Source organism: Diadema setosum, chromosome 22, assembly GCF_964275005.1.
Source record: "Diadema setosum chromosome 22, eeDiaSeto1, whole genome shotgun sequence".
Lineage (NCBI taxonomy): Eukaryota > Metazoa > Echinodermata > Echinoidea > Diadematoida > Diadematidae > Diadema > Diadema setosum.
In genome coordinates, this window is record NC_092706.1 from 28470051 (window position 1) to 28484457 (window position 14407).

The 14407-nt window shown below is 38.4% G+C and overlaps 1 protein-coding gene across 1 annotated transcript in view; it reads left to right on the forward strand.

The window, feature by feature from the left end:
• LOC140245483 (dual specificity calcium/calmodulin-dependent 3',5'-cyclic nucleotide phosphodiesterase 1A-like) overlaps positions 1 to 14407 on the forward strand; it is a 287474-nt gene that overhangs the window by 203780 nt on the left and 69287 nt on the right. Inside the window, exons 4-5 of the mRNA XM_072325053.1 lie at positions 11625 to 11693; positions 13191 to 13467. Of these exons, the coding sequence (XP_072181154.1) occupies positions 11625 to 11693; positions 13191 to 13467 (346 nt within the window). The remainder of the gene's footprint in view (positions 1 to 11624; positions 11694 to 13190; positions 13468 to 14407) is intronic.

Consider the following 14407-nt stretch of genomic DNA (forward strand, 5'->3'; position numbering starts at 1 on the left):
CAGCACCTTCAATCTCAAATATTTCCAGGTGATAAAACTGGATATGACACTTTTTGCATTTGAACGTTTTCATTTATATACCTATGAATGGTATGTCTGTCCCCAATGACTCACCTAGCGCACAGTATATAGTACTTGTGTGTAGTATTCATTATGTTATAGCTTTCATGTGGCAGGAGTTTTAATGTTTCATCAATTCACAATTATCTATGCAGTATGTATCTTTGTTGACAGCAGACGTCGACTCTTAGAAATACAGTCCTTTAGTGTAATCAGTGATCATGCAGAGAAATAGTATGGGGAGATTATCACTCGCAGAATGATATATATTTTCCATTTTGGATTAGTAGTTGCATAGATGCTGATACAAAGACGAATATTGCAGGGATTGTAACCAGTTTTCACTTAACGCATCCAAACATGCATTCATTGTCATCATACCAGACGGTATATGGGGGCGTGGGAAAGGATTTTTTGTGCTCCCATATCACGCACACGCTCCCCATTACCCCTTGTGCTCTCTGCAGCCTACTGGCCATGAAGAAAGCTACAGGGGGGTCGTTCGTTCTCCGAAATAGATTCATAATGCGATATCATATCAGATACGTTCTCCCCTCAATCAATATCCACTCCTTTTGTGTTTTGCGCACAAGAACTCCTGACGTCTTTTTTGTCTGCCATAAAGCAACGTCTCCGATCATTAACCGACTATGATACGGGCTTTTCTCCTCTGCTCTCGTATACAAATGCACTCGGCACAAATTGGTAACTTCACCCCTCCCCCCCCCCCCCTCTCTCTCTCTCTCTCTCTCTCTCTGCCCTACTCTCTCATCTCTCTACACATTTACATGGCAAGCCCGTATCGTCGTTTGGGAATGAATGATGTGATATTTCGTTGAGTTAAATATGAAAATGCCACCATCAGTGAGAAGCCGTCGCTATTTGCAGCTCTCTGTAGAGGAAAGAAAAATGTATTGCATAATATATGGAGTCCAGCATCCATTGGCAATAATGCTGTGTAAGTTGGAAGTTTCTTTTCATTAAACAGGAAAACACAACTTTACCAGATAGTATATTTTTTACGTTCCTCAAACTTCGTCATCGTAGTAAAACAAACATTCTTTTTAGTTTCTATAATTCAAAGAATATGATAAGGTTTGACCATGATAAATTATGTATTACCGTTGAATCACATGTCTCCAGACATCAATGAGCGTTTGAATGGTTTGATAGTAGTAGTGTTCATCACAAATTTGCTGGAGCTGCCATAAGTGCCTGTAAACTTTACACGGCGTTTCTTTCAAGCGAGTTGAAGGGATTTTTTTTTTTCAAGCGACCTCAAAGTGTCTGCATGATGTATTATTCAAACTTTGCCCTGGCGTGCACTCCCAGTAGCGATGCAACCGGTGCGCAGCAGTTAGCGCATTATAGTCGCCACTGGTGGAACTGAGCGAAAAAAAAAGGAGAAAAAACAAATAGAAATCATATTATTTAAATCAATAATCACTTTTGATCTCTTCGTTGCCCACTGCTGGTGAACCTCTTCCGGGTTCTATCTCAAGGGTCATCAACATAATATGATTACTTGCTGAACAACGAGGGTTTATGTTCTCGTACGAGACGATGTTGTTTGATCTCGGAGGAGCAGCATAACATGGCGATGACGAGTATTCGACTCGAGAGATCCTGAAGGACTCCTTCCTTCAGGGAATTTCCTAGCCTACCTGCTTTTAAGATTTGGATTGGTCACTCGAAGTAACCGCATGGGACTGCAAGCAATGCTGCAAAAAAAAAAATGACTTGACTAGACGATGTTACGGGAACTGTGCCTCTTTCTTGTTACCTTCAATGACCGAGAACAGACGTGTGCAGAGAGGAAAATACAGTACATAAGTCTACTTCTGAAGTAAAGCAGGCAATACGTGGTACTCTGGAGAACTGATAAACTTTTGTTTCTACACGAGCAGACGACTTGACACCTTCCGATGTTAGAGTTGCCGACTACCGTATTATGGTTTTGTGTTATTTAGCTTCTTTTATTTTCAACAAGAAGGAAATGTGTTTTTAGATGAAAAAAAGTGGTGTTTATTTAAAAGAGTTGTGCTTTTTTAATGAAACGAGATATTATTTTTGGTTTCAAAATATGTTGTTGATTATTTTTTTTTACTCTAGGGCCTACATCCTATTTTATTTTTCCATCTGGATAATGCTAACTGCCCTTGGATATATTTCTTGTTTGTTTGTGTTTGTGTTTGTGTGTGTGTGTGTGTGTGTGTGTGTGTGTGTTAAAGAGAGTGACCCCGTTTCCACAACTTCGTCTCAGTCTCTTTGTTTGACGTTAAAAATAAGTTTAGCAACATTTGATTTTGTTGAGATGTAACCTATTGCTTACAGCATTAATAAAATATCTTCAAAATTACGACAAAAATAGCCAGCGGGTTCGTTTATCTCTTAAAGAGATGAAGTGTATGGAAAGCAGAACAAACTTAAGACAAGACCCCTTTTCGTCAGAATAGCGGAAATGTTTCATACTTTTATTTTGTTTGTTTTTATGAGTATATAAGAATATATATATATATATAATATATATATATATATATATATATATATATATATATATATATATATATATATATATATGTGTGTGTGTGTGTGTGTGTGTGTTTGTGTAGAAGAGACCAATATCTAAATAAAGTTCAGATATGCATTTATGATGTAGTGTTAATTCCACACCACAAATGTTGGACAAATCTTGTACATGAGAATGTTACTCACCATTGCAATACTTTTTTTTTTTCAGGAATATTGCAAAGGCCCCAGAAATACAGGAGTGGTCATATAAGTTTTTTTTTTTATAAAAAAAAAAGGTATCGTGGATATCACTATGAGATAAACAGAATGGTAGCGTCAAACCAAGTGATTCCTTCTCATCATCATCGCTGCCTAATATGGTGTTCTGGGAGCATTTCATGAAGCGTTTTGTCAGACAAATTTGTCAGACAAATTTGCTCTCAACCAATTAGATGCGAGGATTTCCGTAGCTTACAACAGTTTTGGATTTTTTTTTTTTTTGTCAGAAAAAAAATCTGTCAAAACGCTTCATGAAATGCCCCCAGACTGACTAATCCTGCTTTGAATGGGGATTCTGGATACACATTGTCATATTTCTATGCTACAGTGATCTCAAAACATTGCCAGGCAGGCGGCGAAGGTGTGGCAAGAATCATCTGATTTTAGTGGAATCCTTAGTGGATAAAAGCGAGCCAGTCAAATATAAAAGATGGCTGAAGTTTAATTTTGTTGTGATAATATATCTTTCCCCAGCCGATGAGAGTTTTCTGTATCACCGTATAGTTTTATTACCGTCTACGTCCTTTTCCCAGACCTGACATTGGTAACGCTTTGCGACATCCATTTATCACTTATCAAACTTACAGGACATTTAGAGCCCAATATTGGGTGCCGTGTCAGGTAGAATAACATTCTCACGTTAACCACATCAAACAAGTTCCGCGCAACTATTATTGTAGATGTCTTCGTCGAGCCAATTTCGCATATACCACTCGACTGAATTGTTGCATGTGGGAAGAAATCGCATTCTTCGTGGGAGCATCCCCCACTTGCTGACTTCACCTATTTGTTTATTCGATCACATCTCCAGAACCCGCCATCTTTCTTCTGTCGTCTGCGTAGTCATTTCCCGGGCTTTCGCCGGGATCGAATACCCATACGCGGTAATCCCACTTAATACACGGAAAATTGGATTTCAAAATTGAATACCGAGGCAATGTTTATATATCGGCGGATAACGCAGCGCAGCCAGGGTTATGCGCTGTGAATGCATGTGTCGCCAAAGATGCCACGCATACAGTGGAATCACACATTTTTATTCCGCAAGACATATATATTTTTGGTGTCTGTATGTGTGTGTGTGTGTGTGTGTGTTAGACTAGTTGTTTTTGTTTGTGTTGTCATCTTATGTTTCTACATCGTATGTAGCGGTGAGTAATATTTAACCTCAGAATCGGCACAATTATTGAATTCTGAAGAGGAATCAACATGAGGGTACTCCTGAGCACTATACACGGAAAACTTGAGTGCAGATTTTCACTATGTATCGAGGAAACCACTTTTCTTTTTCTTTTTCTTTAATGTGGAGAGGGTTCCACCAAAAGAGACCATGACAAGAAATACGTTGCGTTACAAAAAAAAAAAAAAAAATCACATTTCTATTCTAAAAATTGTTCACCAAATTAGACTTGTCTTTAGGACTTGCTAATCGACTTCAGATATACAATCTTGGTAGGACGCGTGTTGATAAAATTATCTATACATTAATTCTGTGTGTACACCATGGTGATTTTCTGAAACATTGAAGAAAATTTGGACATACTTCTATAAGCTGTGAGATACAGGATGATTTTTCGCCTGCCTGGATTTGTTAGCACTTGTAAATACTAGTTGGCATGATCATCCCGGATATTCAAGGAGTGTATGTACTACGATTACTAAAATTACACACACACACACACACACACACACACACACACGCACACGCACGCACGCACACACGCACACACACACACAATTTTCTTTGTGTTAACAGACCTAAAGTATCTAGTTACACAAAAAAAAAAATGGGGGCGATTATAGCGTCGACATTAATTTTGCACCGTGCTATTTTGTTTTAAAATCTCAGAACACACGGATGCACCTTACACTTTTCATGCAAATAATTACTCTCTTTTCTTTGTCAACATTACCTATATGCACATATACATAATAACTGCATACCGTATAGAAGGAATGCATAGAAAGAGCATTTACATGACATACAAACTTTATCATACACATACACAATTTTACTATGTATACATTCGCAAACGCACAGAATATACACATATACACTTACGCACTTAAAGTAGATACATTTTCAATTAATACAAAATCTGAAGAACTAAACAAGGTACACAAACGCACTTACATACACCAACTTTCACACACGCATACATACGCATAGATGCAACGCACGCACGCACGCACACACACCTACACACATAACAAAACGCATACTCTCACACGCTTGGATCTTGATGCTGTCGCCTGCTAACAGAATGGCGCTTCCGAAACCGTTGATCGAAGCATGCCGCGCTGCTTGCGTGGATTACCTCCAAGTACCAATGGCTGGTTAATAATCCCACGCTATTCGTGTCCGCGCATGTCTGATCGCACGAGAGGCCACATGGCAAAATAAACACCGGAAGATTGGCGCGAAAAAAAAAAAAAAAAGATAGGAGCGAGAATTGGTAACTATGACATCTGTAATACGCTAGAATCTCGATCGAGTGTTTTGCCGTCAATGTTAGCTTGGTGCACGAACAGCAACGTAAAAAAAAAATCTTTGATAAATATGAGCTCACAAGCACTGTTTTCACTTTGATCAAGGAAACACTTTAAGAGAAGAATACAAGTTCATGGCTACAGTTAAATCAAAAGTAAAACATACCTCTGATGCTGTAAAAAGTAAAAGTGGTACTAAACACTTGCTAAAGAAGTGATAAATAATGTCTGTAACAAAGATGGCAATGGTAATGATAATGACGATTATAATGATCGCTATGCCATAGTGAATAGGACTCCCGACTCCCAATCGGTGGACTCGAGGTCAGTTCCCGCTCAGTGCTATTCTGAAAATATCGTGTTTCGTGGTAATTGGCCGATTAAGAAGTAATCAAAGGGTTTAAAATAGGAAGATACAAGCTTATGAAAGATTTTGAAGGTGATTATACAGTATTGTAACTTGATTTTTTTTTTTAAATGAGAGCCAGTTTAATGTGGTTAGCAAAGAACGCTGGGGTGTATACCAACCAACATCCAAGCACTACTCGCACATATTCATTCTGCATCCTTTGCAGCTTTTGCACGTTGGTTTTTTTTAAACGATTAGGAAAAAAATAGTAAAGTCAGAAATGTATCCAGGGTTTTCGGCAGAAAAGAAATGATAACGGATAAGTCGGTTGATTTCCAATGTCGATGTAGTCTGCTGTAAAGGGCCTGCGTTAAAATCATATTAGGAAAGATTTGCACTGTGTGGCTTCAAGCGGGTGTATTAGAACACGCCATATTAATTGAGGAGAATCGTGTGGAGCTAACTTTTTTCTCTCTCTTTTTTTTGGGGAGGGGGGTAGAGATGAGGTGATTTGGCAATTCTTCTGGGACCTACGGTTCAATACTGGCATATCTATTGCAGGGCTCATGACACCACGAGACTAATCTACCCCAGGCCTTTCTTCAGATTAACTTCGCCACTCACTCGTTTGATGCGCGGTATATCCTGACCATAAGACAGGGCTGGCGCCGTACATGAGGTTTGCTGCATACATGTGGCGTTTGCGTGTATCACAGTGAGCGCGCGTGTGTGTATAGTGAGTGAACTGTAGCACACTGTATAACCTATGTCACTCAAGACGTGCGTATGCATAATTTCAGCGACGGATTACAGCTGAAAATGCATATATATACATATATATATATATATATATATATATATATATATATATATGCACGTAGGCCTATATTGTTTTTCATGATAAAGATAAGATGTATCTCTTCTTTAACCTGATTAACATGATACCATATGTCTTGCTGTTGTTTGCTCCTAAAAACGGAAACGCATACCATTGTCAACTTATGTCCAAGTGCTAAAAATATGTTACATATTGTTTCTGATCACTGATGGCTATTTGTTTCAAAAGGTATTTATAGCAAAAGATGAAATAAACTTAAGAGTTTACAATATCGGGAGATAGTCTCTCATTTTCAGATGATAAGTTGCCCGCATTACCCGCATTTCCTTCTGTGTTGTGTGAGCATTGACACTCTTTCACACGCAGTCCTCTGATATTTCAAGCCATATTTCATTTTTATACATTAATTCCTTTGGAAAAGATGCACTACAACATTAACGGTAATTCCATAGCTCTTCCATTAACCGCTGAATAGTTACGCATCATGAAAACACAAAAACAAAAATAAAAAAGTGCTTATAGTTTCGCAAACTCCGCGATATGCATTTCCCGCCATTTCGAGCGAAGCGCGAACCACTCGTCAATTTGACCACTTGAACTCCTCTTCGTTTACGGTTGTCACCCCGACTCTTCAGCGTGGGCTAGCCTGATGATCACGGGAGCGTTCTGGCATTAAATTATCTCTCATTATCACATAATTGCCCTATCCACTTTATACCCTTGTTTCGGAAGCCATCTTAAAGGTGAAAACCCTCTCTGTAGATACGTCAACCCTCTTCGTGGATATGTCAAAAAAATCAAAAGCACATTGACTTTGTTATTTGTGATGTAACTTGATTTCGTCTTTATTCAAAAACTGCTACTTGTCGTGGTAGCTGAAAGTTATAAACGTTTCATCTAATATTCATAGTACTTGCTTTCAGTGATCCGTTTTTTATTCAGGATAATGTGAATATATTGTTTTGAAAAAAATAATGTGGTCTATGTTCTTGAATACTATCTTCTCCATTGGTAAGTTGTAGCCTTTGATTCAGAATGATGATCGTGAACCAATGTTGCCTTTGTCTTAATGGTCGGTGATGGTGTATGATTCTTTTCAACATCCAAGGCTCTAACGTGTAATGTCCAGTATTTTGTTATGACTGGTAATAATTCATGTTGGCACTTTTTATCAAACGATCAAACAACAATAAGCCAGTTCGGAGTTATAGCTCATGGGCACATTGGTACGAATGACCTTTCTTTTTCTCAGTCGGTTAGGGGCACTTCATTCGTTTTCAGAGCGACATAATGCATAAGCTTTACGTAACAATTTATGGATTCATCAATCCTGTTAAACAAAGAATGAACGTGCGTAGCGACCAGATGACCAGAACGATCCGTCAATGAACACCTGTGAAAGCATCCATTTAATCATTTGGCATTGAATGTATTAACGCTCTCTTTCTATTGATATTGCCAAACAACACTTTTGCTGTCAGGTGGATGTGCTGGCTAGCAACATTTATGAGGATTACGTGAATAATCATTACATCGCAGATGCTAATCCCAGTGAATTTAAAAACCCACATGCCTGTTGGTACGAATGACCTTTTTTCTTTTTTTTTTCTTTTTTTTATCTTTCAATTTTTTTTTATTAAAGAACATCAAACAAAATTACAGAGATCAAAAACATGATTATACAAATAGAAATAAACAAAAAAAAAGAAAACAAAAATAAGAAAAAGCAGCATACAAAAACCAATCATGTGCATTATGAATTACTAAACAGTATACATTCCTTTTTTCTGCTCATGCGAACCGGCTTATTATTTCAGATGTCTATTCGCCGTCTCCAGTATGTCACTCACCAAAGTAACTCATCTAAAGAAACCACAAAACAAGGAGAAAGTGTTAAGCTTCTTAAAAGTAACTTAATGGTTGTTCATATCTCAAACTGACATTATACCCATCCATTTTTTCTGAGTATTGTAAGAAAGATTTCAATAACCTTTGGCAGAAATTGTGTGATACTCTCACAATTTGCATACGCCACGTTAAAGGTGTTATAGGTCTGCTCTGCGTTTCTGGCTGCACTATTCACGTTGAAAAAGATGTATGCTTGTGAGAGGGGTAGTATAGTTTGATTTTAATTTATTGGCGACATGGCTGCGGGGACGCATAATTGTCCAACAGAAGAGCGCAAATCATGCTATAATTATGCGTCGCTCACACACAGAAATCAATATCTCAGCTCCATTTTCCTTCCACTGCGGACTAATGAACAGATATCAAGAGAACTATCAATATCGCGGTTTGTCTGGTTTCGTTTTTTCTATGATATCCCTACTTCTCGTAAATCAGATCTAGTAAGAAGAATAATTCTGCCTTTTTTGGAGAAATCATTTTCTTATTGGAGGAAGAGGGGAAAAAAAAGAAACAGAATTTGCAATGAGATTGCCTTCCCCATTAAGCTTTCGTAGGAGTGCGTGCAGACGATGTGTTTTACCCTCTTTCCCGCCTGTTGTAGTGAGCGGAGGATGCTCCGCCATAGATAATCATAATACCTGCGCTCCGGAGATCATCTCGTCACGTGGTCTGCTGACGTCAGCGGAGCATACGCACAGGACCCCTGGGCTATTTTGCAAGGGGCACGTTGAGGCCGATGTTCGCAGTGCGTATCTCCGAGATTAAAATAATGTATAGGTGCTGGAATTTATTTTTAGTTCAGGGTTTGTGAGGGGACTCGCCTCGAAATGTCCGAAATCATAAACTCTCGCGTTTAGATTATTTTCATTCCATCTGAAGAGACGATTTTGTTGATGCATCAAGCTGAAAGGATTTGGTTTTTTAGCGTTTCTATAGAGATATTATCTTAATACCTTTTCATTTTTGATCCGTCAAAAGGATTACACAGTTATGGGAAATGACAAGATTTCGGCTATGTCTCCTTTAAACAGATCTATAAACTGTGAAGGAGAGTCGCGTTGAAGTATTAAACGATTGTGGCGTTTATTCGAAATCTGTGCAATCTATATCTTGCGCCCACCTAGCTGAATAAACACGTTTGAAAGCAATCCTGAGTGTTTTTCTTTTTATTCTTAATTCAATATCTTCACATTACATGAGAAGAATGAAGCTGCAAGACATGGCTGCAGCTTTGAGGTTCGAAAAATTCGAAACAATCGTATATATTGATATCGTAAGTCTGAATATAATCATCCCGTGAATCTAATGTGTTTAATATCATTTTCTTCCCTATAATTAAATATATTTGAAAGGCCAAATCATAATTCTCTATAACATTTTGTGTAATTTATGCTGTAGTTGGGCAAAAGGCCAATTCGTTATATTACTGTGAAATGATTAGTTTCTGATTATTTCCGCTGACAAGTGATGTTTGTTAACAGTAATTATAAAATAAACATGAAATTGAAATCCGGTTTTTTGTGGGTATACATCGTTTAATATCAAGTTTATGTCTACATAATGTGACACATGCAGTGCCCTTTGTTGAACGGTAGACATATTGATGAAGTTGGCTGTTCTAACATCAGATATTGATCAATTCCATAAGTCGGTAATCCACTAATAGACTATTTGCTGCTTGTCTTGAGGACAAAAGTCTTATTTTTACACTCAAATAACGAACTCAGTCGATCATATGAAATATTGTTCTCCTGTTTGTGTCGATTGCGCCTCCGATCAGCGAGCATTCGATATTTCATACGATCTCATTCTTGATGTAAGATATTAGAGAACAGGTGTTGTTCGCGTCTCGCCGAATCAGCGCTCGCCTGAAATCAATACCCGTGGTAGCTCAATCTTTGGAGAGCTTCGAAAATGGCTCGGTGGGACATGGCCGTTCTCCTCGCGTGTCGTAGCTGTGGAATAAAACGATGTTGTTCGTATTAGTTTACGCGTGCATCAGAAGTGGGCGCGCACCGCGCGTTCTGTGGCGTGCGTTGTGTTTCATGAGGGAAATACTTAGCCTGTCCTTGACAACTACCACCTGACTCTAGATAGAGATTGTGTGATATCCCTTGTGATAATACTTTTTATTTTACATATAACAGATATCAACTTTTCCAATTATAGGCACGTGTCGCAGTAAACTTTGAAAATGCAATGCAAATTGATACACATGACTTTCCTACAGCCTCACACTCATCTGTACTCGGGGTTTTTTTTTTCTATTATTTCTCAAACTCTGTGTTGCTTACAGCAACTCTCAGTCAATGTTAGCGGTACTCGATGCCTATGATATCAAGATGAAATCTGCGTGAGAATTGAACTTTTGGGGTCGAAAACAGATGAATCGTGAAATGTTTTACGTAACAGCCAAGGCAGAAATGAATGCTTGTAAGCGAGCTACCTCTCGACCGACAACGCTGAGTCTCCTCTGAAGGGCTATATGGAATGGGGATAAGGTGCCATGACGGGGTCATCCCACGAGACCAACACCCACGAGTCATACAGCCCACAAGTTCAACATTGAAAAAGGTCCATGAGTCATACAGCCCACAGGTCGTATAGCCCATGAGTTCGACGCTAGGCAAATAAGGTCCATGAGTTCGACACTAGGTATAAACAGCCCACGAGTTCGATATTACAATACGAGGCTCAATTTTTTGGTCTCGTGGGCCTCTTTTTATGGGCTGTATGACACAATAAGGGTTGTATAGATTCGTGGGTGTCGAATTCGTGACGCGCACCCGCCTTGACAAAGGACTTCTGCATAACCGCTGCTGTCAGGGATTCGAACTGTGGAATCTAGGACTGATAGCCTGTGGTCTTATCAACTCAGCCACAGTGATTACTACTAAATAGGGAACGCATTTTATGACTGCGAGACTAACACAATAAAAGATGCTGTGTTACTCGTATGACGGGGGTCTCATGTGGTATTGGATACAAACTTAGACAGTGGCAATGACATGAAGTTGCAATAATAAGAAAAGTAATCGACCCGTCATACATCAGTGAACTATATTTTGTTCTGTCTTCTTTTATTTGCGTGTATTTCCAACTATGTTGCAACTTTATAACAAGTTTGTCCTCTCGTTACATTGGGTATTGACCTTTTTTTCCTTTTCTTTTTATATTTTTATCTTTCAGTTGCCAATCCACCGAACAATGCCAACAGAGAAAGTCCTGGTAGTCCAAGAGGCAAGATGGATGGCAAAAGTAAGTTACGTGATATTAAGAAGCCTTGCACAACATAGAATTTATTAAGTCACGTGATATGAAGAAACCTTGCTCAAACAGAAAATTTATCAAACCACGTAAATCACGTGAAGGAGCCTTGCATCAACACACAGAATTTATTAAATCACATGATATGAAGAAGCCTTGCACAAAACACAAAATCTATTAAGTCACGTGATATTAAAAATCCTTGTACAACACACGGAATCTAATAAGTCAAGTGATGTGTAGAAGGATTGCACAACAGACATAATTTATTCTACAAAATCGCTCTGACTGTGAACCAGAATGTCTACCGTGCATGAATTGATTGATTTGATAAGATAACGTTTGGTTTTGTCGACATTATCAAACGTTTACGTAAAACATAAATCAATGACTTGTCTGAAATTGATACTGAGGTTCACACGTTTGTTAAGTTTGTTTTTTCTAAGATTTTGACAGGTTGATTATCTCAGATCAGGTATCCAGTAAGCAACTTTAAGTGAAGTGAACAGCTTTGTTTTGTTTACAGCGTACGTGCTTCAATCCTGAGGAATTATAAATAATCGTTTGTTTTGTCATGTATCACGGAGCAGTCAGATGGAATGTTTTGTAAATAAACCCAATGTACATTTTTTTTTAGTCAGAAGATCAGGATCAATAATTATATAGATTTTGATGTTCAGATGTAAAAGCTTGCTGACACATTTTGCAACTACTCAATGAGAAAACAACTTAAATACACTTGACATATTCGTCACAATGTTTGTAAAGATGTCCCAATGATTGAAGTCAATGTCTTGAGACATTAAAGCCACTATTTACTATTTGCAGATGAAAAAAAAAAACAGCTTTAGTGCTTCAAAATAGTTCTAACATGTGAGCATGGATAGAAACAACCAATGTAAAAATGTTTATCAGTGTTATCAATGTTAAGTATTGTTTAATATTCAAAATGTGAGCAATAGTTTTATCGAAATCGTTTCTAGAATAAATCGTCTAAATTCATGTTTTATTGAGAAAATGAGTGTTACCCTATTATATTTGTGGCTCTATTGCGAAATTTTTATATGGTTTGATGTTTTGTGATACAACTGAAATATACATATGCATCTAATGTGATAACTCAAATTTTTTTATCACTGTTCCCAATGGTAAATCGTGGCTTTAAAGGGGATGGCTAGTAACTGATCGTGGGAATCAGTAGGAATGCTGGGGGATGACTGTTCCAATCCTTGTGGGATTCATTTAAGAGTACATTATATATCTATTGTTGTGTGAAAATTATTTGCTTCAGATTGGTCTCATATTCAAGTAATGTGCAGTTCAATGTTTCCAGGTTAGCACGCCTGTACAGTGTCAGGGAGATCGTTAACGGCCAGTTAACGATCGCCCCGTAAGCATGCATAGGTGCAATCCCCAAATATCCAAGCCTACCGCTGCCACTCATGAGAATTTTGCTCGTTGTTTCTGTCTCTTTACTCTTCTTCTTAGAAACAGAGTACAGAATAATCAAGAAAACAGATGCAAAGCGAAAGCTCAAGCGACAGGAATCCCAATCCCTTGACGAGGAGTCCCTAGCCAGCATCGATCTCGAAATGGGCGACTCCGTGCCCTCGGCTACGTCACCAGAGGGCGCTGTTATCGCAGCCCTGCGCCTGCGCAGTCTGGTTCTCAGGCTAGAGAAGGACGACGTGTCCAAAAAGTACCTGAAGGACAACCTCGAGTACGCAGCGTCCGTCCTGGACGCGCTACGACAAGATGAACTGCGGTAAGCACCGATGAGATTACGTAATCCATCTCTTCTTCTCCCCCCCCCCCTCCTCTCTCTGCCTCTTTATCTGTCTATCAGTCTGTTTGTCTGTCTGTCTGTTTGTGTCTGTCTGTCTCTCCCTCTCTATTACATGCGTGTGTCTATGTGTTTGTATTTATCAATCGTAAAAAGCGACAATAACATAAGAATTAGGAGGAAAACGTTACCTCTCCATAGTAAAATTGTCACCATTTTGTTTCACTGATTTCACACCATCCACATAAACCAACTATATAGCACACGATGTGAAACTACATTCCGAGTCATAGACTATAGTGCTGCACATACTCTTTTATAATAATTATGTTTTGTAGAAAGGTCCCGTACTTAAGGTTGACGTTACGAGTCACATACTGAGTCCCCTATTAAAAGGTTTAAATCCATCATACGCTTTTGCGATAGAAATGTATTCTGTTCTTCTGTGGCAAAAGAAAGCAAGTGACGCCCAAAGTGTGCTCAACTTTTTTTTTAGGAAAATGTATTCGTCAGTAATGATTCAGTTTTGAGAAATTATCATCAAAGATTTTTTTTTCCGAAAGATGTGATTTCTGCTAACTGCGGGGAAAGCACAAAGCATGTGATATTGGTAACAGTGCCAACAAATTGAGTAAAATGTTGAACTAGTGAAATTTGTCACTTGCATCCCTTTGTCAAAGTAAAGCAGTATAGAAGCATAGACAGTGCTTTCTTTTTCTTCTTCTTTTTTCCTCATCGAAATTTGTGGAAGGGATGTTTGCATCCACGTAGGTAGTCATGGAAACAAGAGAATTGGAGGAGCCTAGAGAAAAGGGAAAGAATGGAATCTGCGATTAAAAAAAAAAAAAATGAGGAAAATAACACTTTAAGCTTATAGCTAGTCAAGAAACCAAAGCGAAGTTTGTTTTTCAGTCTTTTAGAA